General features: G+C 45.9%; 1 protein-coding gene across 3 annotated transcripts in view; it reads right to left on the bottom strand.

The window, feature by feature from the left end:
- Nucleotides 1-212: 212 nt before the first annotated feature.
- The window catches only part of RAB7B (RAB7B, member RAS oncogene family), a 45,037-nt gene continuing 22,163 nt past the window's right edge, over nucleotides 213-23,086 (bottom strand). For all 3 annotated transcript variants that reach the window (XM_015417012.1, XM_015417011.1, XM_015417013.1), the window contains 4 exons: nucleotides 10,201-10,327; nucleotides 8,656-8,871; nucleotides 4,468-4,593; nucleotides 213-1,881 (listed from right to left, as the gene is read on the bottom strand). In XM_015417012.1, the coding sequence (XP_015272498.1) occupies nucleotides 1,801-1,881; nucleotides 4,468-4,593; nucleotides 8,656-8,871; nucleotides 10,201-10,327 (550 nt within the window). In that variant the 3' untranslated portion in view covers nucleotides 213-1,800. The remainder of the gene's footprint in view (nucleotides 1,882-4,467; nucleotides 4,594-8,655; nucleotides 8,872-10,200; nucleotides 10,328-23,086) is intronic.

Raw genomic sequence — 23,086 nt, 5'->3', positions numbered from 1 at the left:
GTTGTCAGTTACCAATGCCAAGACATGTTTTTGAGCATTTTTCCTAGGAAAGCTTGCTAGAGCTCTACAAGACCCCCTGAGCAATGTTAATTAATCAACTAACTTTATTTATCGGCTGCCATTTTCACTGAGACTCAAGGTGAATTACAAAATATAAAAACAATTCAATCAAACAGCATAAAACATCCAATAAACAATGCTTCAGAATTATGACTACAGAACTGGACAACATTGCAAAAAACCCAAAACAAAACAAATACCCTGTCTAAGACATGATATACCATAATGCAACAGACTACATATCTATTCCCTTTTAAAGCTGTTCCATTATACCACAGTTGTAATACCTTTATAAGAATGCCATTGTGAAAATTTTTGTTCTGCAAAATCTGTGAAATGATAGAACTGCGGTGACCATCCTGCATTCCTTGTCACTGAGAATGCACAGGCATTCATGACGGTGATGGAGCATTCACACTCCCACTATCCGCCATTGGTAATATGTCACAATAGCTATTCCCATTTTTTTCAGCCAGCAAAAAGTCTGCTGGGGGCCCAGGGTGGAGATAATGGTCAGTGGAAGGGGAAGTGGTACTGATGTGGGCAGCGAGCTTTAAAAATCCATACTTTCCCGCATGGTGGGCAAACCTGCTTTGACTACAATCTTGCCCCAAAGATTATGCCAAAGCAGGTTTCAGAAAGAACAGAGAAAAGCAGGGGAAACCATATAAGTGAAATGGGGAATTATGTTATGTGCATAGAAAAACAAACACTGTAGTGTGAGATGCAAAACAGAGCAATGCTGCTATCTGGAAGTGACTTAAGATTTGAAATAATTTTCTCCAAAAAATCTTCTGTAACATTTGTTATTGCCTTTGTACTTTGCAGAATACCCCTGAGAGGTGGAAATTGTCCCCATTGTACAAATGAGGAAACTGAAGGTGCTCTATCATTTGTCCTGTTGCATGTCATGTTTTTGATTTTAGGTGTGCTGCTTGCCACTGCACAAATAATCATGCATCTGAGGAGGTGTGATTTACACTATTTCTGCTAATAGTGGTAGAAATGTGATGCATCACAGATATGAATGGCAGAAATGCTCTTCTCTTGTGTGTGCATGATAAAATGGGACCAGGAAAAACTGCAGACTTTAATGTAATAAATGAATTTACAATGTCTTCTTGAATTGACACTGGAACTGGACCCAAAAACTTTTAATTCTTTGGTTTGCATTCTGGCAACTAGGCAACTCTCTATTCTTCAAATAATGATTATTTTAAAAGACCTGCAACTATACTGGTGACTTCAGGCTCTCACTAGTGTTACAAACAAGTTTTTGTATGATGAACAAACATTTATGTCAGAATTGCAAAATCAACTCACATTCTTTTCAAAGGAGGGTACTGTGAGTTCTACTTATGCCATATCATGTTGTGCTGTTAGGCACTGTGTAGGCAACTCAAGCACCAAAAGGCTGAGCTATGTGGAAATCAACAAGACTTTGCCTGAATTGTTAACATGCAACAAGAAGAGATGGGAAACAGCATTAACCAGAGATCAGAAAGAGAGTCTTCAGTCTGGTAAATTAACCTGGTCATTTCATGGAGGCACTTTGAAAGACGGGAATGAGAAGGCAACCGGAGCAGGAAGGATGAGGGCTGGGCCAATGTAATCCAGATTTTTCTGCTTCTGCTGGGATGTGGTTGATGTAAGTATTTGTCCATCCTTGAGAGGCATGGGAATGTCCAACAACTGTAGCTGTTCCCTGAGTGAAAATATTCCATCTTTCCAAACAACATGTCAGCAGCATTTCTTTCTGGGCTCATCTTCAGGAATAAGCTTAATAGAATCTGTGAGATAGCTCTCGATGGTCCCTCGGTACTACAAGAAATATATAAACCAACATGAACTAAGAAGACAAAAAGTGACTTTGCCCAGAGATCTGTGTAGGCCAGAACGTGAACAGTGATCATCCACTTGCATGTGGAAAGCTCATAAGCAAGGCATGATGGGTATATCGTGCATCCAGACCAAAGGGCTACAACTGCTAGAAGTTTGAGCAAGCCCATTTTTCTCTGCCCCTGCCATAAATGACATGCAACTGCCCTCAACTTTTACTGCTTCCTTGAGCGAAATGAGCATACTCAGCATTTGGACTGTTTGGGTAGATGGGAGGTCTTTTTAGTTTACAAACCAATATTAACTGAAAAGTGGATTTCGTTACTATCATTTTGAAGGAAAAAGTTCAATAACAGCATTTGCCTTTATATGTTTTCCAGTATTATAAGTGTATGTTCATTTTTAATTTTTAAATTTTACATTTTAATTAAAAAAACACACACCTGCCTGGTACTTTTGCCAGTTTTCCTTGACAACAGGTCAAATAATGACCAAATATTCAACTTCATTCAACTATTGAGCTTCACAGACTGACCAGAGGGCAACACCTTGTGGCCAGAGACAGTAATCTCACTCAACATACTTTTAAATAAATCAAACCCAAAGAGAATACTTCGATGGGCAAACAACAGCTTTAATGCAGTGGTTTCCATTCTCATTTGCTATGTTATTAGAAATATACATTGATTTTATGAGAATCCATTCTTATGCCTTTTGCAATAATATACACCCGAAATCTACCTTCATGTGTTAGTGCTAATTCTTCTTATCTCAAACACACACACCCCTATTTTAAAAGGCTTTATCATGGTCTCTCAATCCAATTGTAATCTGCAACTTTCAAAATGTGACCATACACTTACGGTATATAAAAACAAATGCATATATTTATTCCTATCATTCTGAGTAGACCTGAACTGCATGCAAGTTAGAACGTGGGTGGCAATGCACACGCTAAAAAACCTGACTAAATCACAAAGTAGTGAAAACCAAAACTTCGTCTATCTTGGATTTACTGTAATGACCACAAGAGGGCATTATGTGCTCCACATGTTGCGATTTAAAACAGCGGATCTTAACTTTTCCAGCCTACCACCTCCAAAGCACTCAACATTATCATTGAATGCCACCCTCATTTTTATTAAAATATTTATGTGATACCATTCCCATCTACCTTAGAGCACCTTTCCTATAAGGAAACGCTGAAGAGTCTAGGACTTCTTAATTTAAAAAAGAGATGGGGGGGAGCACATATACAAAAAAAATGGAGTATGGAGTATAAAATTGCAGCATGGAGTAGAGAGAGTGGGCAGAGAGAGCTTTTTGTCCCTCTCCCGAAACACTAGATCTCAAAGGCATCCACAGAAGCTGATGGGCAGTAGATTCAGGATGGACAAAAGGAAATACTGCTTTATGCAATGAATGATTAAAATGTGGAATTCACTGCCAGATGATGTAGTGATGGCCACAGGCATAGATGACTTTAAAAGGGGATTAGCTAGATTCATGGAGGTCTATCAGTGCTTACTGGCCATAGTGACTAAAAGGAAACTCTACATGCAGATGCAGTAAATCCCCAAATCCCAGTGCCAGGAGACAACATCAGGGGAAGACCTTGGCCTCTATTGCCCTGTTGTTGGACCTCCAGAGGAACTGGTTGGCCACTGTGTGAGATAGAATGCTGGACTAGATGGGTCACTGGTCTGATCTAGCAGGGCCACATTGGTAGTACCCATTAACCCAATTTGTGGAGATTCTCCTGGAGCTCTTCACAGTTGGTTTTAGACTTACCTTTGAAGAAGCTATGTTGATTTTCCCTCAGCAGGCTTTATTCTTCTATGTGCCTAATAATTCTATATTCGATTACTGTTTCAACTAATTTGTCTGGGAAAATGTTAGACTAACTGACCTGTAATTTCATGGTTCCCATCCTTTTTTAAAACTGGTGTAACATTTGCTACTCTCTAGTCTTCTAGTAGAGTGGCTGATTTTAGTGTAAAGTTACATATACTGGTTAGTAAATCAACAATATCATATTTGAGTTCCCTGAGAACTCTTGGGTTCTGAAGACTTACCGGTTTTTAATTTCCCGGTAGGTCTAGAACTTCATCTCTCATCAGTTCTTCAGACTCCTTTCATGAAAACAGTGACATGGGTATATGTCTCACACTTTCCATAGTGAACACAGATGCAAATAATTCATTTAGATTCTTTGCTACCTCCCCATCTTGCTTTGCTTAATGCTTAATGGTATTTTTGGCCACTGTGTGACAGAGTGTTGGACTAGATGGGCCATTGGCCTGATCCAACATTGGCTTCTCTTATGTTCTTATAGCAATATGTTGCTATAGAGATAGTCATTGCTTAACACTATAGTTATATGTTTGTTAATAACCATTTAAAAAAAAAAAACCTGAACACCTCCTCTGTTGGCAGAGGAGGGAAATTGTGGGTGTGGGGGGGTCAGGAAAATACAGGAGAAATGTTGTAGTGCAACGAACACAGACGATCATCATCAACAGCATCAATACATTATCTCTATTGCTTACAGATAGTAGTGCTACCTACCCTTGAGAGTGCTTGCCTTGATAAGGTCTCAAAGGCTTGCACTACATTGATATCATCTTTGGCACTAACTTCAAAATAGGCAATGTTCTTCTTCAAGCACCATAATGAAGCTTCCTCCTTGGATACCTGTCAGACAAGAGGAGAAAGCATTTGATCAGATGACTGCCATAAACAGTGAACTTTAGCTACATAATGTTTTTGTTCAGTTTATATTGCTTTCTTTGATTGCCATTCTAAGTTTGGCCAAATCGTTCAGAACTTCAGCTTTATTAGAAACTGCTTTACTGATATGTGACATTAGGGACTTCCTATGTCTGACACTCTCAGCAGCTCTTCCTGGCCCTGGTTAAGTGCTAAAGCTGCAGGGGGAAATCGTTATTATCCTGCTGACTAATCCTCATCTGTGAATTGGGCCATCACTTTTGCACATCAAATTGGCATTTCTGCATTACTGCACTCTACTCCCTGTGGCTGAGTATCTTTATCCTTTCTCTGATTGCCTAAAAAAGGCACTTCCCAGCCAATCAAGTCTGTAAGATTTCAATCTACCTGAAGTCCAGGTAAAAGAAGTCGTTTGGAATAAGGTTGGTGTAAGTTGTTATTTACAGTTATTATTTACCCTTGTTATTTACACTTGGATGAAATTGCTCTCCCTTTCCTTTTCTGTAATCTCCACTTGTTCAAGAAATTATGCTGGCGCAAGGGCAGAGCCTACTTAGTTCCCCCTTCTCACTGCAGCCCCCACCAGATCACATAGTTTTTTCGCAAGGGGACAGGATGCTGGACTAGATGGATTATTGGTCTGATCCAGCAGTGCTCTTCTTCATATGTCCCATAGCTTCCAACAGCAGGGAAGCCATTTAGGAGATTGCTCTAGGAAAAGGGAGGCCAGGAAGGACCTGAATCCATGGGTGCCATTACTTTTGCATGTCATTACTCTCAATATTCCCATTCCCTATCCCCACAGAACATAAGGAAAACTAGCTTCGCTGTAGAATAGGGTCATATCCAGGTACCCTGCCATGTTCATAGTAAGCACTGAAGTAGAAGGGTGAGAGTGACTACGAAAAATCTATAAGGTGAGCAGGGAGAACTGGGCGGATAGAACTAGGCAAGTCAGATGGGTGGCATTTGGAGCACTATGACTTAGTGTGGGAACACCAGCTGGCATATATTTCTTTTTTAATCAGAAATATTCTTACTCTATAAAGAAGCTCTCATTCTTTAGGTGGTAGTGTCCCAAATCAAAAACCTTGTTTGAAAATAATTCTTAGATATGATGTTACATGTACTGCCTGCATACTATGGCCCTGTCTCAGGATGTGTGTACAACATAGCTTTTAAAAAGTGGCAAACAACTGTATTTCTGAAGGCATGTGTACCTATGATAAGCAGAATGAGTACACAGCCTCTGAAGGGGTAGAAACAAAGGTACATGATGGTGCGAGTATGTGGGTCTTAGGAACTGCCTTCCATTAAATCAGATGGCTTGTAAACTCAGACCGATTTCCCACAAGCTGCTGCTCCATGCTCACTCTTCCCTTTGCCCCAATCATACGTGTCAATTTCACACTATGTGCTGTGCGGCCGCATTTTGCCCCACAGCTTCGCCCAATTCCCCCCGCGGGGGAAATCGGGCGAAGGTGGGGGCAAAATGCGGGGGAAATCGGGCGAAATCGGGCGAAGGTGGGGGCAAAATGCGGCTGCGCAGAACATAGTGTGAAGTTGACACATACAATTGGGGCAAAGGGAAGAGCACACGCGGAGCAGCAGCTTGTGGGAAATCGGTCCCGGGCTACTTGGAACAGGAGCTGCTGTTTACCCACAACTCCAGCTACAACTAGGAGGGCTACTCCACAACAATTTGCCAGTCGTAGGAGTGCCTGCTAGGGCAATGTTGTTTAGCTACTCTAGCGATTGCTGTGGTCCTCTTGAAAAGGCAAGGTCCATAGTATGGTGCTGTTGGGGTCTCCAGCTGTGAAAGTAGCCATTGGGTCAAATGTGTTAATTAGAAAGTAAGAACATAAGAAGAGTCTGTTGAATCAGACCAGTGGCCCATCTAGTCCAGCATACTGTTTCACATAGCTGTCAACCAGTTACTTTGGAGGGCCAAACAAACTGGGTATAGAGGCTAAGGCCCTCCCCGGATGCTGCCTCCTGGCACTGGTATTCAGAGGTTTGTTGTCTGTCTAGATGGAGGCTCCTTTCACTCACCATGGCTAGTGGCCATTGATAGACCTCTCCTCCATAAATCTGTATAACCAAAGCTATCTTTGCTTATGGCCATCACTACCTCCAGTGGTGGTCAATTCCACACTTTAATTACTCACTGAGTAAAGCAGTATTTCCTTTTGTCTTTCTTGAACCTGTTTGCCAACAATCTAATTGGGTACATCCAAGTTCTAGTATTATGGGAGATGGAGAAAGGGCTTTCTCTATCCACTTTTTCTACACCATGCATAATTTTATAAACCTCTATTATTTCTCCCCTTAGCTGTCATTTTTCTGTACTGAAAACTCCTAGACTGTTTAGTTGTGGGAGAGCTACAGTCTTTTTTCAGTATTCAGATTATTTGGGAAGAAGCAAAACTATCAGAAGTTTCAGGAGTTCTGAATGGTTCTCAGCATCTACTATCAGGCCAGGGCCTATTGCAACATCATAATTGGCTATGCTAATCCATAGACTTAATTATGTTACCCACATGAATGAGCTTTTGTTCCTGACCAGCAAGCAAATGAATGCAGGAGAAGCTGTCAAAAGTATTTAGCAAGCCAGTTCTTTAATTATGACCTGCAAAGATTGAAGAATATGGTGGTTTTTTAAAAAAGTAACTCAGAAACTTGTATTCTGCAAGTTTAGATTGAAAAGATCTGATTCTTTTTGCTTGCTTTTGACTGCTATCGCTCATATACAGTCCTACTCTGTTAATAAGTTAGTAAGGAGTTCTGTAAATTGCTTCCTCTAATGTGATCCATATTTTCATGGATTACGCCAACCTCACACTCCCTCTAGGGCGCTGCTGCCTGCTTGTCCCCCCCCCTCGCTGGGGAGTGATGCGTTGGGCTGTATATTGCCCAAACTGTCAAAAGTGGCCGTCGCTCGCTTCGCACGATTGCGAAACGCTTCAGTCCTCCATCTTAGCTAGACCGGAAGCCCAAAGTAGAATTTTTTCTTACAAGACTCAACTGCTTAGAGGGAGCATTGGCTTGTGGACTGATTCATTTTTAGTTGAATGGACATTTACATTTCTAAAGAAGATGCAAATATGAACATATAATTCTTTCTTCTTTTAAAAAAACAAACAATTCCAATGTAGGACCTTCCAGATAGTAGCTGTCTACATGTTTTATTGATGAATATTTATACTATAAGTGTGGAAGTGTGTGTGTGTGTGTGTGTTGGGAAGCACTGAAGAGCAGAAACTGGGTAACAGGACTGTGCTGCATGCACAAATAATTCTGAATCCCAGTCTCAGGACTGGAATAGAAAACATCAGTATGGAGATCCCCCCAGTTCTTGTGTGGCTTGTTCTGATTCAGCATACCTGATCTAGGGTTGCCAGACCCCCGGTGGAGTTGGGGATCCCCTGCTGCCAGGCCCTACTGCCCAGCCACTGATCAGCTGGCCAGCAGTGGGACTTATCAGGACAAAGAGGAAGGCCCAGGCAATATTGCTGTCATTGTGCAGGAAATGACATCATCATGCCAATGATGTCTGGGCAACGCTCTGGTATTTGGGCAAAAACTCTATGGTAAAAACCGTTTTTGCCATAGAGTTTTCCCCCAAATACCAGAGTGTCACAGCCACATTGAAGCATAATGATGTCACTTCCTATGCAACCCCAGCAACATGTTCTGGGCCTTCCTCTTTCTCCTGATAAGCCCCCCCATCCCCTGCCAGTTGCCAGGGAGGGGCCTGGCAACCCTAACCCTGTTCTCTGAAAAGTCTCTGGCCTTAATCTATGGATGTTACTTACATTTGTATTCCTTTGAAATCAATGGTATAAGTTAGGGAAATGTGAAGCAATGGGGGGAACATGAAAGTCACCTATTGTGATAAGAGTATTTCTCACAAAGTGTTATAATGTGGGGAACACCTCAGTCCAATTCTGATCTGCAGTTTCCAAGTAAGTTTAGAGCTCTTATATCCTGCAGCTTTCCACCATTCCTCATACTTCCTTTTCTTACCTCTTGTTCTTTTAAATCAATTTTATTCCCCAGAACAACCATGGGGAAGCTTTGCTCTGCAGGAACCACCTTCTGCAGAAAGTCTTTCCTCCAGTAATTCAGGGACTCAAAGGAATCTCTGTCCGTGACATCAAAGGCCAGCACACAGCCGTCTGAGCCTTTATAAAATGTTGATACCATGGATCGGAACCGTTCCTGTCCTCCAGTGTCCCAAATCTACAAAGAGTGTGAACATACATGCATTAGCAACTTCAGAGCCATAACAGATGAGCCATCATGCAAGGCAAAGGGATACAATTCTAGGCCTGTCCATATTATGTTTTGTATATAGGGAGAGTCAACAAGTCTTTGTGCATCTTCAGTAGTTGTGACAGCCACTACAGGGGATCATGGCTAGAGTCCCCTTTTTCTGTCAAAAAGGCAGCCCTCTCAAAGTCTTCTTGCCTACTGTTAACATTATTCTACGTTTTGTGGCTAACACTGAGAGTCAGAGAGAAGATTAAGGAAAAGCGGCCAAGATCAAAGGACACAAAAAAGGAAAATGTCTCTAGCAGAGATTTCCTTGTTCTTTTTCCTGCACTCATGAGAAAACTGGCATAAAGAGGATGTGTGAACAGTAGTAGGTGCCACAGTAGCCACAGGAAGGGGGGGAGGGTATGTTGAAACTCACAGGGAAGCCTCTATTTTTTACGGTACCTCATTAAGCAAGACAGTACAGGAACTGGCTTAAAGGTTTAGTTAGCAGATAGAATCAGCTTCGGAGAGATTTGCAAAGGCTTAAGCACAGGGATTCCAGAGGAACTATCATAGCAAAACCCAAAACCCAAAACCCAAATCCATGTAATTGTTTTTATTAAGTCAAAATGACACAACACATTGTGCAAGTTGTTGAGAACCACAAAGCTTCCACACCATGTTGTGTTATTTTGGTTGGCCTTAAGAAATCTGAATCTTGATTTTTGTATCTCACAATAACTGATAATGAGTATACAGACAGGTTGAATGATCACACTAAATACTAACACCTACATTTTCAATCCACTCAGTTGCAGCTGGGGAAAGGTCAAAGAACACCGTCACAAAGTAGTTGTTGAGAACCACAAAGCTTCCACACCATGTTGTGTTATTTTGGTTGGCCTTAAGAAATCTGAATCTTGATTTTTGTATCTCACAATAACTGATAATGAGTATACAGACAGGTTGAATGATCACACTAAATACTAACACCTACATTTTCAATCCACTCAGTGGCGAAAGTATGGCCAGGCCACAGACCTTTGGCATAATCATTAGGGCTGTCAACCTCCAGAGGGTGTAGATCTCCTGGGATTATGACTGATCTCCAGGTGACAGAGATCAGATCACCTGGAGAAAATGGCTGCTTTGGAAGGTAGGCTCTATGGCATTATACCCCACTGAAGTCTCCCCCTTCCCAAACCCTGCCTTCCTCAGGCTCCACGCTCAAAATCTCCAGGTACTTCCCAACCCGGAGTTGGCAACCCTAATAGCCACAGGGCAGGAGATCTAATGTGAGGCTCATCTCACCTGCAGCTTGAGTGGGGTGCTGTCCACCATCACCATCTTATACAAGACACTGGCTCCTAGGGTGGTTTGATAGTCCTCGTGAAATGTTTTGTGAACATATCGAAGGAGAAGAGAGGTTTTGCCTACACTTGAGTGAAAAAAGAAGCATACGATGAACATACATTTTTAGCCTGTTTGAGTTGCAGCCAAAAATTGGATAATGATATCAGTTATATGCATTCAGCTTAATTTGAACAGATGAAGTCAAAGTTGTCCTTGATTTATTTTTCTTTGAAACCCCCGGAGGGGTATTTTTATTGTTTTTTAATAGACTACAAAACTACAAAGAAAAAATTGGAAAGGGACTACATCTATGGATAAAGGAAAGATACCCACACTAACTAAAAACCCAAGAGTGAGAGATCATATCCCAGTTAAACTAAATGTTAGTATTACACTTGTTAATAAGACAATATACTTGTAGAGTTCTTGCTTTGCACTGCTTCTATGTTAGTAAATTAGTTGTCTTGAGAAGCCTCTCTGAGCATCTTCATTTCTTCAAAGAGCAATTTTCAGAGTCCTTCTGCCCTTACTTTGGCTTTCTGTCTCTAAAATCATACACAGTTTTCGTTGCACCTGTAGCCGCTTCAACTGCATAGTCCTCGTCCGATCCAGAGGTTGCTGAGTCACTTGACTTCGTTTCTTCCTCCTTAGATTCTTCCCCCGTTCCCAGCTGGCGTCTCAAGAATGCCTTGGCTTTAAAAATTGAATCAATCTTCTCTCTTTTATCGTTGATTTTAAAGATGACACCCTCGGGGATCCCCCACCTGTACTGAATTCCGTTGGTTTGAAGTTCCCTGATGGATTAAAGTACCCTGGTCCTGCTCCTACATTTAAGAACATAAGAACATAAGAGACGCCAATGTTGGATCAGGCCAAAGGCCCATCCAGTCCAACACTCTGTGTCACACAGTGGCCAGAAATACCAGTGCCATCAGGAGGTCCAGCAGTGGGGCCAGGACATTAGAAGCCCTCCCACTGTTGACCCCCCCCCCAAGCACCAAGAAGACAGAGCATCACTTGCCCCAGAGCCCCTAGCTATACCTTGTGGCTAATAGCCACTGATGGACCTCTGCTCCATATGCTTATCTAATTCCCTTTTGAAGCCGTCCATGCTTGTAGCACCCACCACTTCCTGTGGCAGTGAATTCCATGTGTTAATCACTCTTTGGGTGAAGAAGTACTTCCTTTTATCCGTTCTAACCCGACCGCTCTGCAGTTTCATGGAGTGCCCACGAGTTCTTGTATTGTGAGAAAGGGAGAAAAGTACCTCTTTCTTTACCTGCTCTTTCCCATGCATAATCTTATAAACCTCGATCATGTCACCCCTCAGTCGTCTTTTCTCCAAGCTAAAGAGCCCTAAGCGCTTTAACCTTTCCTCATAGGGAAAGTGTTCCAACCCTTTTATCATTCGAGTTGCCCTTTTCTGCACTTTTTCCAAAGCTATAATATCCTTTTTAAGGTGTGGTGCCCAGAACTGCACACAGTATTCCAAATGAGGTCTCACCATTGATTTATATAGGGGCATTATTATATTGGCTGATCTGTTTTCAATACCCTTCCTAATAATCCCCAGCATAGCATTGGCCTTCTTTATTGCAGTCACACACTGTCTCGACATTTTCAGTGAGTTATCCACTACAACTCCAAGATCTCTCTCTTGCTCAGTCTCTGCCAGTTCAGACCCCATCAATGTGTATTTATATTTAGGATTTTTGGCTCCAATGTGCATCACCTTGCACTTGGCCACATTGAACCCCATTTGCCATGTTGACGCCCACTCGCCCATCCTTGACAGATCCCCTTGGAGTGCCTCACAATCCTCACTGGTTTTCACCACCCTGAACAACTTTGTATCATCCGCAAATTTAGCCACTTCACTGCTTACTCCCATCTCCAAATCATTAATGAACAAGTTAAAAAGCAGTGGACCAAGTACTGATCCCTGCGGTACCCCACTGCTTACCACCCTCCACTGAGAAAATTGCCCACCTACACTCACTCTCTGTTTTCTATGAACTAGCCAGTTTTTGATCCATAAAAGGACTTGTCCTTCTATCCCATGATTTTTGAGCTTACTTAGGAGCCTTTGATGAGGAACTTTATCAAAAGCTTTCTGGAAGTCAAGGTAAATAATATCTATTGGATCCCCCTTGTCCACATGTTTGTTCACCCCCTCAAAGAACACTAACAGGTTAGTGAGACAAGATCTTCCCTTACAGAAACCGTGCTGAGTCTGCCTCAATAGGTTTTGTTCATCTATGTGCCTACTAATTCTTTCCTTAATAATGGTTTCCACCAATTTACCCGGTATCGACGTCAGACTGACTGGCCTGTAATTTCCCGGATCTCCTCTGGAACCCTTTTTAAAGATGGGAGTGACATTTGCTACCTTCCAATCCTCAGGAATGGAGGCAGATTTTAAGGAAAGATTACATATCTTTGTCAGGAGATCTACAAGTTCACATTTGAGTTCTTTCAGAACTCTCGGATGTATGCCATCTGGGCCTGGTGATTTTTCAGTTTTTAAGTTGTCTATCAGTTTTAGGACCTCCTCTCTCGTCACCTCAATCTGACTCAGGTCTTTCAACACCCCTCCTGAAATCAGTGGTTCTGGAGTGGGCAAGCACTTCTCATCTTCCACAGTGAAGACGGAGGCAAAAAATGCGTTTAGCTTCTCAGCCATTTCCCTATCATCCTTCAATACTCCTTTTACCCCTTGGTCGTCCAAGGGCCCCACTGCCTCCCTGGCTGGTTTCCTGTTTCTAATGTATTTGAAGAAAGTTTTATTGTTGGTTTTTACGTTTTTTGCTATATGCTCCTCATATTCCCTTTTTGCCTGCCTGACCTCAGACTTGCATTTTATTTGCCATAGCCTGTGTTCCGTTTTATCAGCCTAACTGTGACTAGCTTTCCACTGCTTAAAGGAATTCTTTTTACTTTTTACAGCTTCCATTACTCTGTTTGTTAACCATCTGTACTATTTTTTCTGTTACTTGTTCCACTTTCTTGTCTGTTTCTGCCAACTGACGCTGCTGTAAAGCGAAGTTTTGATTCAACGAGGTCAGCTGCTGGTTAATACCATCGAGTTGCTCTAGCATATTCGCTACCAGCTTCATGACGTTAGTTCCCTCCTCTGGCCTTGGGCTCTGACTACCCGGTTTTGGTTTTAACTTTCCTCGTGTCGCCGCCATTTTTCCAATTTGTTTACAAATTTTAACCGTTATGCAAAGGCTCGAAGGACTAGTCGTTTCGCTGCAGGCACTCAGTTAAGTCTCTCAAAACAAATCACTGTTTGCTTCCCCCTCTCCCCCTTCGCTTCGCTTGACTCTTTATGTGCATAGGAGGCATCCCTCCCTGCTCTTCGCTTTCCCGGGGGGGGGGGATTTGCTTAACAATCAGTCTGCTCGACAGAACTCATGTTCATTGTCGGGATTCATTCAGACCTCGCGCCCAATCATCGTTATTCCGCTGGATCTCTCGTGCTTGCCCCAGTTGAACTAGCTTGTGCTCGAAGGCCACTCAGCGACCGGACCGTCAGGGCGGAGGGAAGCCTCTATTCTCCGGCAAATAGTCGTTGAAGAGGCTAACCCTCAAAAGCCCTCTGGCTTGGAGCCCTTCCCAAGAGCTCCGTGGAGGTGTCACTTGAGGTGGCACCCCTCCATGTCGCTGGTGTGCTAATCGCTCCTCCGAGGGTTGGAGAGAGCGACTGCCATCGCTAGTCCACTTCCGGTTCCAAAGTTGTCCTTGATTTGACATATCCTTTTTATATTGAATAATTGTAAGCCTTTGGTTTGTAAACTGAAAAACAAATAATTATTTTAAAAACCAATAGCATGTATATGTCAATATCATTCAATTAGGTTTTGGCATGGTTTGGTTGATCCACGTCACCTTTACCTATGTATCTAGTGATTTTTAATGAGTAGTTCTTTGGATGTCTGGACACCATTCAGTTGCATTTTTTAACTTCTGGAATAAGTTGAAGGAGTCTTCAATTGCATCTAGAAATATGACTTTTTGTGGTACTACAACTGTGATGATTTGTGCCTTCTGTTCCCAACCAGCATCTTCATGACTGTCAATAATTATGCGGCACCCCACCTGCCCCTTGCGGATCACGCCACCTTTGGCTGTCACGTCTTCATCCCTTGGAGTCCCTTGGAGGTCTCAGAAAGAGAAGTGAGGGGGTTGGCTCACCCCTGTTGTCCTTCTCTCGGCTGGAACACCCTTGGCAGCAGCCCTGGCATCCACCTAGCTTCCTCCCCTACCTCCATTCATAGTCCTCCTTTTATCTCCCTCTCCTGAGCCCAAGCCCCCCTTTCCTAGGACTCACAGCCTTGCCTTCAGGGCTGTCCCATCCTTCCCTGCTGGGAAATTCCTGGGCTGACTGCAGAGTCCCACCCCGGTACCTATTTCAACCCTATCTGGGCTGGGGATGGGTTTGGAGAGTCGACAGCTGCTTGGCTGCTCCTGCTCTGGGCCTCAGCTGCTTCTGTAGGCTTGTGGGACATGGGACCTACTGCTGGGCCCACCTGTGCCTTGACCTGCGTGGAGGCCAGGCCCCACCCAGCTGGCTGGCCTCCACTGGGCTTGTGTAGGGGCCACCTGAAGCACTGGAGTAGGGGCCACCTGAACTGCCTCTCTCCTCCCCAACATCACCCGAGGCAGCCCAGATAAGTCAACACCGGGTGCTGGCTTGCCTCCATTTGGGTCTTGGACTCAGACAATGGGGCCACTGGTGACCATGGCAGCCTTTCCCTCTCTGGCTCCCCACCCAAACAAATTATAATTATTGAAAGTTGTAAGATATAAGTTTTCATCCCATAATTTATAAGATAGCCATGGCTGATTCTGCATTGGCTTTATCCTCTGTTGTTTTACGAAACCCACATTGGAACCTTCCTCTGCATTGCATGCTGGTTTCACTTCCTTTGATTATCGGGTTTTATGGTATCTTATTGTACTTTCTGCATAGATTTATGGCTGTTTTATGGCTGTTCAGGGGTGACTTTGCAGTCAGTACGGCGGCGTTGTCCTGAGCAATGTTCCCTCTAAGCTATGGAGTCATGTGAGCAAAAATTCTACTTTGTGAGCTACTGGCATTAAAGTTGTGAGCAAGGTATTTGGCTACTCTGTAAATGAAAAGTACGCAGACGGAGAGTGATTTCAGCAAAGCGTACTTTATTCGATCAGGAACAAGACAACTTTGGCTGGCTCGCAGGCTGGCTTATATTCCCCCAGAAACCGCCACCCAAAACACACACCCACTTCCCAATAGGTTATTTCCAGTGGCTGAGAGTCCCATTGGCTTCTCGGCCAGGAGCCTAGCCCCCTGATTGGAGCGGGCTAGGATCCGCATAGTCCATTGTTTCTTGGAGCGAAGCTAGACGGTTGTCCCTGGACATGTCTGGACTTGTCTGGACTTGTCAGGACTTGATACACTACACGCCTCCCCCCTTGGTCCGCAATGCACCCACAGACAAAGTCCTTCAGGTGGGCTGGTAACTTCCTGGTGCAGGTAGAGCGGCGAGGTTCAGGGACTGCTGCTGTTTCTACTCCAGGAGCCTTTGGAGGCGAGCTGACCAGGAGAGGCACTGGGGGCAGCGGTACCGGCATCCCTGGTGCCTCCAGAAGAGGTGTCTCGGGTTCAACTAAGGGTAGAGGCCGAGAGTCGGCCACCGGGAGTTGGGCCTGGTGTGAGGTCTCCGAAACCTCGGCCATGTCCGAGTCCTTGGGGTCTAATGGCATCATCCGGTGGTGTAGCTGGTCAATGTGCCGGTGTAGAACTTGGCCATCCTCACACGAGACCTCATACGATCGGGGGCCCTTAACTCGTATGACTCTTGCCGGGATCCAGGCGGGCCCTCGGGCGTAGTTCAGTGCGTACACGGGATCTTCCGGGAAGAAACCCCTGGCTTCCTTGTGCATCTCCGTGCCCGGTGCCTCTGTCAATGCCCGGTCAGGGTGCAGACGATCCAACTGGGTTGCCAGGCGGCGGCCCAGAAGTAGCTCTGCCGGACTGCGCCCCGTAGTGGTGTGGGGCGTTGTGCGCTGGCCGAACAGGAAAGCTGCCAGTTTGTAGTCCCAATCTGAGGAGTCCAGGCAGCAGAGGGCATCCTTCGTTGTGCGGACCATCCGTTCCGCCTGGCCGTTGGTTGCGGGATGAAATGGGGCCGACCGGACGTGGCGGATACCATAATATCTCGTGAAGTCCTGGAACTCACTTGAGGTAAAAGCTGTCCAGTTGTCCGTGACCAGCGTGTCGGGGATTCCCTGGGCGCTGAAGTTCCGCCACATTGCCCGGATGGCCGCTTTTGATGATGTGGAGGTTACTGGGACTACCTCCATCCACTTGCTGTAAGAGTCTACCAGTATAAAGAAAGATCCCCCAAAATCTAAGTGTAACCTAGACCAGGGACAGTGAGAGGATTCCCAGGCCCTTTCCGGGGCTCGAGGGGGTTCTGGCCGAGAGGTCTGGCAGGGCTGGCACCTCTTTACTATGTCCTCAATGTCTTTGTCCAGCCCCGGCCACCAGACGTAACTCCGGGCCAAGGCTTTCATGCGCATCACCCCTGGATGTGCCTCGTGCAGGGCTGTTAGAACTCGTTCCCGTAATGGCTTAGGGATGACCACCTGGCTTCCCCACAGTACACACCCCTTGTGGACAGACAGTTCATCCTTCTGGGACACGAAGGGAGCCAGGTCCGTGTCTTCTTTGGCCTCACCACCCAATCCAAGACCTGACTGAGAAGCTTGTCCTTTGAGGTGCAACGAGCCACCTCCGAGACGTGGACCGGCTGCTCCGGGAGGGACTCCAGCCACGCGACCAGGTGGGCCGGGGCTGGATCAGGGTCACAGACTGGCAGTGCAGGCAGCTCAGGGCATCCGCATGCCCCGTCGCTTTTCCACGGTGGTGCACGAGAGTGTAGGTGTACCCTGCCATGAAAATAGACCAGCGCAGCACCTGGGGAGAGATCATCTGAGGGGTTTGGCGGTCGGGGGTGAGGAGACCCAACAGCGGCTTATGGTCCGTGAGGACCATGAACGGGCGTCCATACAGATAGTGGTGAATTTTTTTCACCCCCGCTACAATAGCCAAGGCCTCTTTATCAATTTGCACGTAGTTGTGCTCAGCGGCCGACAAAGTCCGTGAATAATAGGCAACCGGGACCTTGCGGCCGTCCGGCAGCCGATGTCCCAGGACCGCCCCGCCCCCGTAAGGCGAAGCTACGCAAGCCAGCACCATGGGGAGGGCCTCGTTGAAATGCGCCAGGACCGAATTTGACACCAGCAGGTCCTTAACCACTTGGAACGCTGCAGCTTGCGGCGGGCCCCAGACCCAAGGTGCCGATTTGTCCAGGAGGCAGTGGAGCGGCTCAGCAACTGCAGCTTTGAGGGGCAAGAAGGAATGATAAAAGTTCAATAGCCCCAGAAAAGCCTGCAGCTCCGCTTTAGATTTTGGGGGCGGTGCGTGTGTGATGGCTTTCACTTTGTCCATGGTGGGGTGGATGCCGGAGGCGTCGACCGCGAACCCAAGAAACTCCACGCTAGGGACCCCCAGCAGACACTTCTCCCACTTGACCTTGAGGCCCGCCGTGTCGAAGCGATGTAACACAGCCCGCAGCCAGTCGGTGAAAGACGAGTGGTCCGGGGCCACGATCAGCATGTCATCTAAAAACGGCTGAACTCCGGGGATACCTTTTAGGAGTGAATCCATAAAAGATTGAAATATACCCGGTGCGACTGAGACTCCGAACTGGAGGTGGTGCACCTTGAAAGCCCCCCTGTGCGTCATGATAGTCTGAGCCTCGGCCGTGGTGGCATCAACCGGCAATTATTGATATGCCTGGACCAAGTCCAATTTGCCAAACACCTGGCCCCCTGCTAAAGCGGCCAACACATGGCTCACCACTGGCACCAGATACGCATGAGCCTGCAGGGCTTTGTTAAGCGTGCATTTGTAATCCGCACAAATGTGTACTTCCCCGTTTGGCTTAACCGGGGTGACTATGGGGGTTTCCCACTGGGCTGACGCGACCGGTTCCAGGACCCCTTATTCCACCAGGCGATCTTAGGCTTCATTGCAATCGGCGGTAGCCTGGCCTTAATGCGGATAGGGCGGACAGCCGGGTCCAGGTCCAAGGAAATTGGGGGTCCCAAAAACCACCCCAGGGTGCCATCAAATACTCGGGGAAATTCTGCGCACACGGCACCAAAGTACTGGGACCAGACTTGGTTGATCCTGTGCAACGACAGTCCCAGAGGGCCGAACCATGAGAGTCCCAGCAAGCTTGAGCGTGGTTTCTCCACCACTAGCAGTTCTAAGGGGCCGTTAAAGTCCTGGAACTCCACCCGGAACTTGCCCCAGCCCCGGATCTCCACAGGGTTCTTATTAAAGTCCCGTAAAGCGAACCCCTGTGGTTTCCGCAGCCCCCCCCCTCCCGGATCGCTTTATCCAGGTTCAGGTCATCCTGGCAGACCAGCCTCCTGCGGAGCTTGGGCTCCCTTAGACCCACAAGGAACTGGGTCAGCAAGGTGTCCGCTAGGTGGGGAAAGGAACGATTGGTGGCTGCTCGCCTGAGCCCGGCCAAGAACTCGGAGGCCAGCTCGTCCGGCCCTTGGACCCACGCACAAAAGTCCATGCGCTCGGCAAACTTTGTGGGCTTCGGCGAGAGGTGGTCGGTCAATGCTTTCACCAGCACGGGGTAGGGCTCATCCTTGGTCTTCTTCAGTGCTATGAGGTCCTTGAGTAGCAAGACGGTGTCCATACCGCACGGCTGAAGAAGATGAGTTTTTTTCTTCCCCTGGTCCACAATGTCGTGGCAGTCGAAATAGTTCTTCAGGATCTCGAGCCAGGTCTCCCATTGTGTGGGGTGGGAGATATCGAAGGGAGCGATGCTTTCCTGGGTGGCCGCCATCTTCCTGCTACACATGGTGTGACGGCGGGAACGGCAGGACTTAGTGAGCATAGGGAAGGAGCTGTGCGGTGGCGAGGCGACTCCCATGGAGGCAAGTGGCGTCGATGGCAGAGCGGTGCGGTGCTGCTCTTGGGGTCAGCGGTGCAAGGCTTGGTGTTGTGGTGCGGTGCTGCTCTCGGGGTCAGCGGCGCGATGCTTGGAGCTAGGGAACGGTGCGGTGAGCAGCGCTTCTCAAAGATGCTCGATGCTGGTGGCGGTGGCAAATTCGGTGCGGCGGCTCACGGCGATGTCCGGAACATGGTCTCTGTTCAGAGGGAGATGGATCCCACCTTCGTCGCCAGTGAAAAGTACGCAGACGGAGAGTGATTTCAGCAAAGCGTACTTTATTCGATCAGGAACAAGACAACTTTGGCCGGCTCACAGGCCGGCTTATATTCCCCCAGAAACCGCCATCCAAAACACCCCCCCACTTCCCAATAGGTTATTTACAGTGGCCGAGAGTCCCATTGGCTTCTCATCCAGGAGCCTAGCCCCCTGATTGGAGCGGGCTTGGATCCGCATAGTCCATTGTTTCTTGGAGCGAAGCTAGACGGTTGTCCCTGGACATGTCTGGACTTGTCTGGACTTGTCAGGACTTGATACACTACAGTAATTTAGTTTGCTCTGGAGCCATCCTTCCTGAGCTGAGAGAAAAATCTGTGAGCTGGAGGCTAAAAAACTGTGAGCTAGCTCACATTAACTCAGCTTAGAGGGAACACTGGTCCTGAGGTATTTGAATGTGGCTTTGAGCCCACTTTTTCCTCTCAGCTGGGAAAATGTGGAGCAAATGCTACATGCAGAATCACTCTAAGTTCCTTCTCTCTGTTTAGTTGAAAGTGTATTTCTTAGATTACACTGGAGACCGTCCATATGAACAGCTTGGAATTCAACCATGCCAGACAGGGTTTTTCTCCCTTGATTTATAGCCTTTGGCACCCATTTTTGCCATCTTAACCTCATTTTCTACAAAGCATTTTGATTGTAGATAATTAAGGACTGATGTAACATACAGAAGCCTAGAGTCCCTGCCAAATGTTTTGACTTCTGTCCAGCAAATTGAGAGTCACGGTCAGAAATAACATTCAGTTACTTATTAAATGTGCTCGATTTTCATTCTGCCCTACTTCCAAGGACCACAGGGTAGCACATTTCCCCTCCCCCACTGTATCTTCACAAAAATACTGTGCAGTGCTAGATTCAGCTTTGGATCTCTATTTCCAGTTACAACCTGATCTCTTAATATGGTATTTGCTGATTTTAGGTCTTCAAAAGTCTTGCCTTCATTCAAAGTCCCCTTGCAAAATGTATTACTTAGCTTCACTTTTGTATAGCAATTGCTTCCACATGGGGGCAAGTCCCCATTTCCCTCTCATTACCAACTGTGGATGCAAAGGCAATGGGACTTAACGTGGAGATTTACCATGGTTCCACTCCTGCCATCTATTTCCCCCCACTTGCTTTTTGCAGGGTTTTAAAAACTATTGGTGATAGATATTTCTCTATATCGTTTTATATGTACTACCAATAATTTCTAAAAAGAACCCAAAAATCCTCACCAAAAGGCTGCCAGAGCTAAGGGGCAATGACTAGTGGAAGAAGTAATGGGACGGGATGTGGAACCAGATGTGGCACAAGGAGCTATGGAAATCTGTGCTTCCCAGATCTGCTTTTGGTACTATCATTCAGGAAAACATATTGAAGTAGATTTGGAGAAGCCCACAGCAGATCCAGAGGAGTCCCAGAAGGCCAGTGGAAGGGCAATGGTAGTATATGGACACAAAGAAGCTTGGGGACGGGACGGACATAGAGCCAGAGGTTCCCGCAGAGGCAACCCAGTATGTATCACTATGTGAGGAGTTAGTAAAACTTAGCTGTACTCTATTAAAAATTTCATCTGCTTCAGCAATAGTTTTGGCTTTTCTTCCTTCTCACCATCACCATCTTACCTCTACAGACATGCATCCCACTTTGCATTATTTCAAAGAGAACTCCTCATCAAAGGCTCTTAAGTAAGCTCAATAGTCATGGGATAAAGGGACAAGTCCTCTTGTGGATCAAAAACTGGCTAATTTATAGGAAACAGAAAGTGAGTATAAATGGGCAATTTTCACAGTGGAGGATGGTAAGCAGTGGGTACTGCAGGGCTCAGTACTGGGTATGATGCTTTTTAACTTGTTAATTAATGATTTGGAGTTGCAAGTAAGTAGTGAAGTGGCTAAATTTGCGGATGATACTAAATTGTTCAGGGTGGTTGGAACCAGGGAGGATTGTGAAGCACTCCAAACGGATCTGTCAAGGATGGGCGAGTGGGTGTCAGCGTGACAAATGGGGTTCAGTGTGGTCAAGTGCAAAGTGATGCACGTTGGGACCAATAATCCTAACTATAAATACACATTGATGGGGTCCGAACTGGCAGAGAATGACCAGTGAGAATGTCAACTCAGTGTGCCACGGCAATAAAAAAGGCATATGCTATGCTGGGGATTATTAGGAAGGGAACTGAAAACAAATCAGCTAGTATCATAATGGCCCTGTATGAATCTATGGTACGACCTCATTTGGAATACTGTGTACAATTCTGGTCAGCACACCTCAGAGAGGATATTATAGCATTATAGCATTGGAAAAAGCAAGAAGGAGGAGGAGGAGGAGGAGGAGATTGGATTTATACCGGCTGAAGAGTCTTTCAAGACGTAAAATCTTTACTTAGCTTTCAGGCACACAGATAACTAGGTAGGTAGAGTCCTGATCTCTTTCCTGATCTGTGGCAGATCCAGCTAGCACCAAAGGAAGGGACAAGCAAAACAGGAACTAGGAGAAGAAACTACTAGCCCCCAATAAGTTGTTATTATTATTAAATAACTCTACAACTCAATTAACTCTCTAATTACCTCTCCACTTCTGTGTGATAAGACAAACACTTGTCAGAGATGCTCTAAGCTAATCCTGCATTGAGGTTGGACTAGATGGCCTGTATGGCCCCTTCCAACTCTGTGATTCTGTGATCTATCACGTTGATGGGGTCTGAACTGACGTAGACTGACCAAGAGAGAGATCTTGGAGTCATAGTAGATAACTCACTGAAAATGTCAAGACAGTGTGCGACTGCAATAAAAAGGCCAACGCTATGCTCAGGATCATTAGGAAGGGAACTGAAAACAAATCAGGCAGTATCATGATGCCCCTATATAAATCGATGGTGCAACCTCATTTGGAATACTGTGTACAGTTCTGGACACCACACCTCAGAAAGGATATTATAGCCTTGGGAAAAGTGCAGAAAAAGGGCAACTCGAATGATAAAAGGGCTGGAACACTTTCCCTGTGAAGAAAGGTTAAAGCGCTTGGGGCTCTTTAGCTTGAAGAAACAATAACTGAGGGGTGACATGATCAAGGTTTACAAGATTATGCATGGGATAGAGCAGGTAGAGAAAGAAGTACTTTTCTCCATTTCTCACAATATAAGAACCCAAGTCGTGGGCACTCAATGAAATTGCTGTGCAGTCAGGTTAGAATGCATAAAAACAAGTATGTCTTCACCCAAAGAGTGTTTAACACATGGAATTCACTGCCACAGGAGGTGGTAGTGGCTACAAGCATGGACAGCTCCAAGAGGGAATTAGATAAGCATATGGAGCAGAGGTCCATCTGTGGCTCTTAGCCACAGGGTATAGATAGGAACTCTCGGTCTGGGGCAAGTGATGCACTGTATTCTTGGTTCTTGGGGGGGGGGACAACAGGGGGAGGGCTTCTAGTATCCTGGCCCCACTGGTGGACCTCCTGATGGCACTGGCATTTCTGGCCCCTGTGTGACACAGAGTGTTGGACTGGATGGGCCTTTGGCCTGATCCAACATTGGCGTCTCTTATGTTCTTATGACCTTGCGC

The sequence above is a fragment of the Gekko japonicus genome, unplaced genomic scaffold, assembly GCF_001447785.1.
Source record: "Gekko japonicus isolate JY-2015 unplaced genomic scaffold, Gekko_japonicus_V1.1 scaffold522, whole genome shotgun sequence".
Taxonomy (NCBI): domain Eukaryota; kingdom Metazoa; phylum Chordata; class Lepidosauria; order Squamata; family Gekkonidae; genus Gekko; species Gekko japonicus.
Note: the sequence above shows the minus strand (reverse complement) of the source record. Positions and strands in the feature narration are given on the sequence as shown.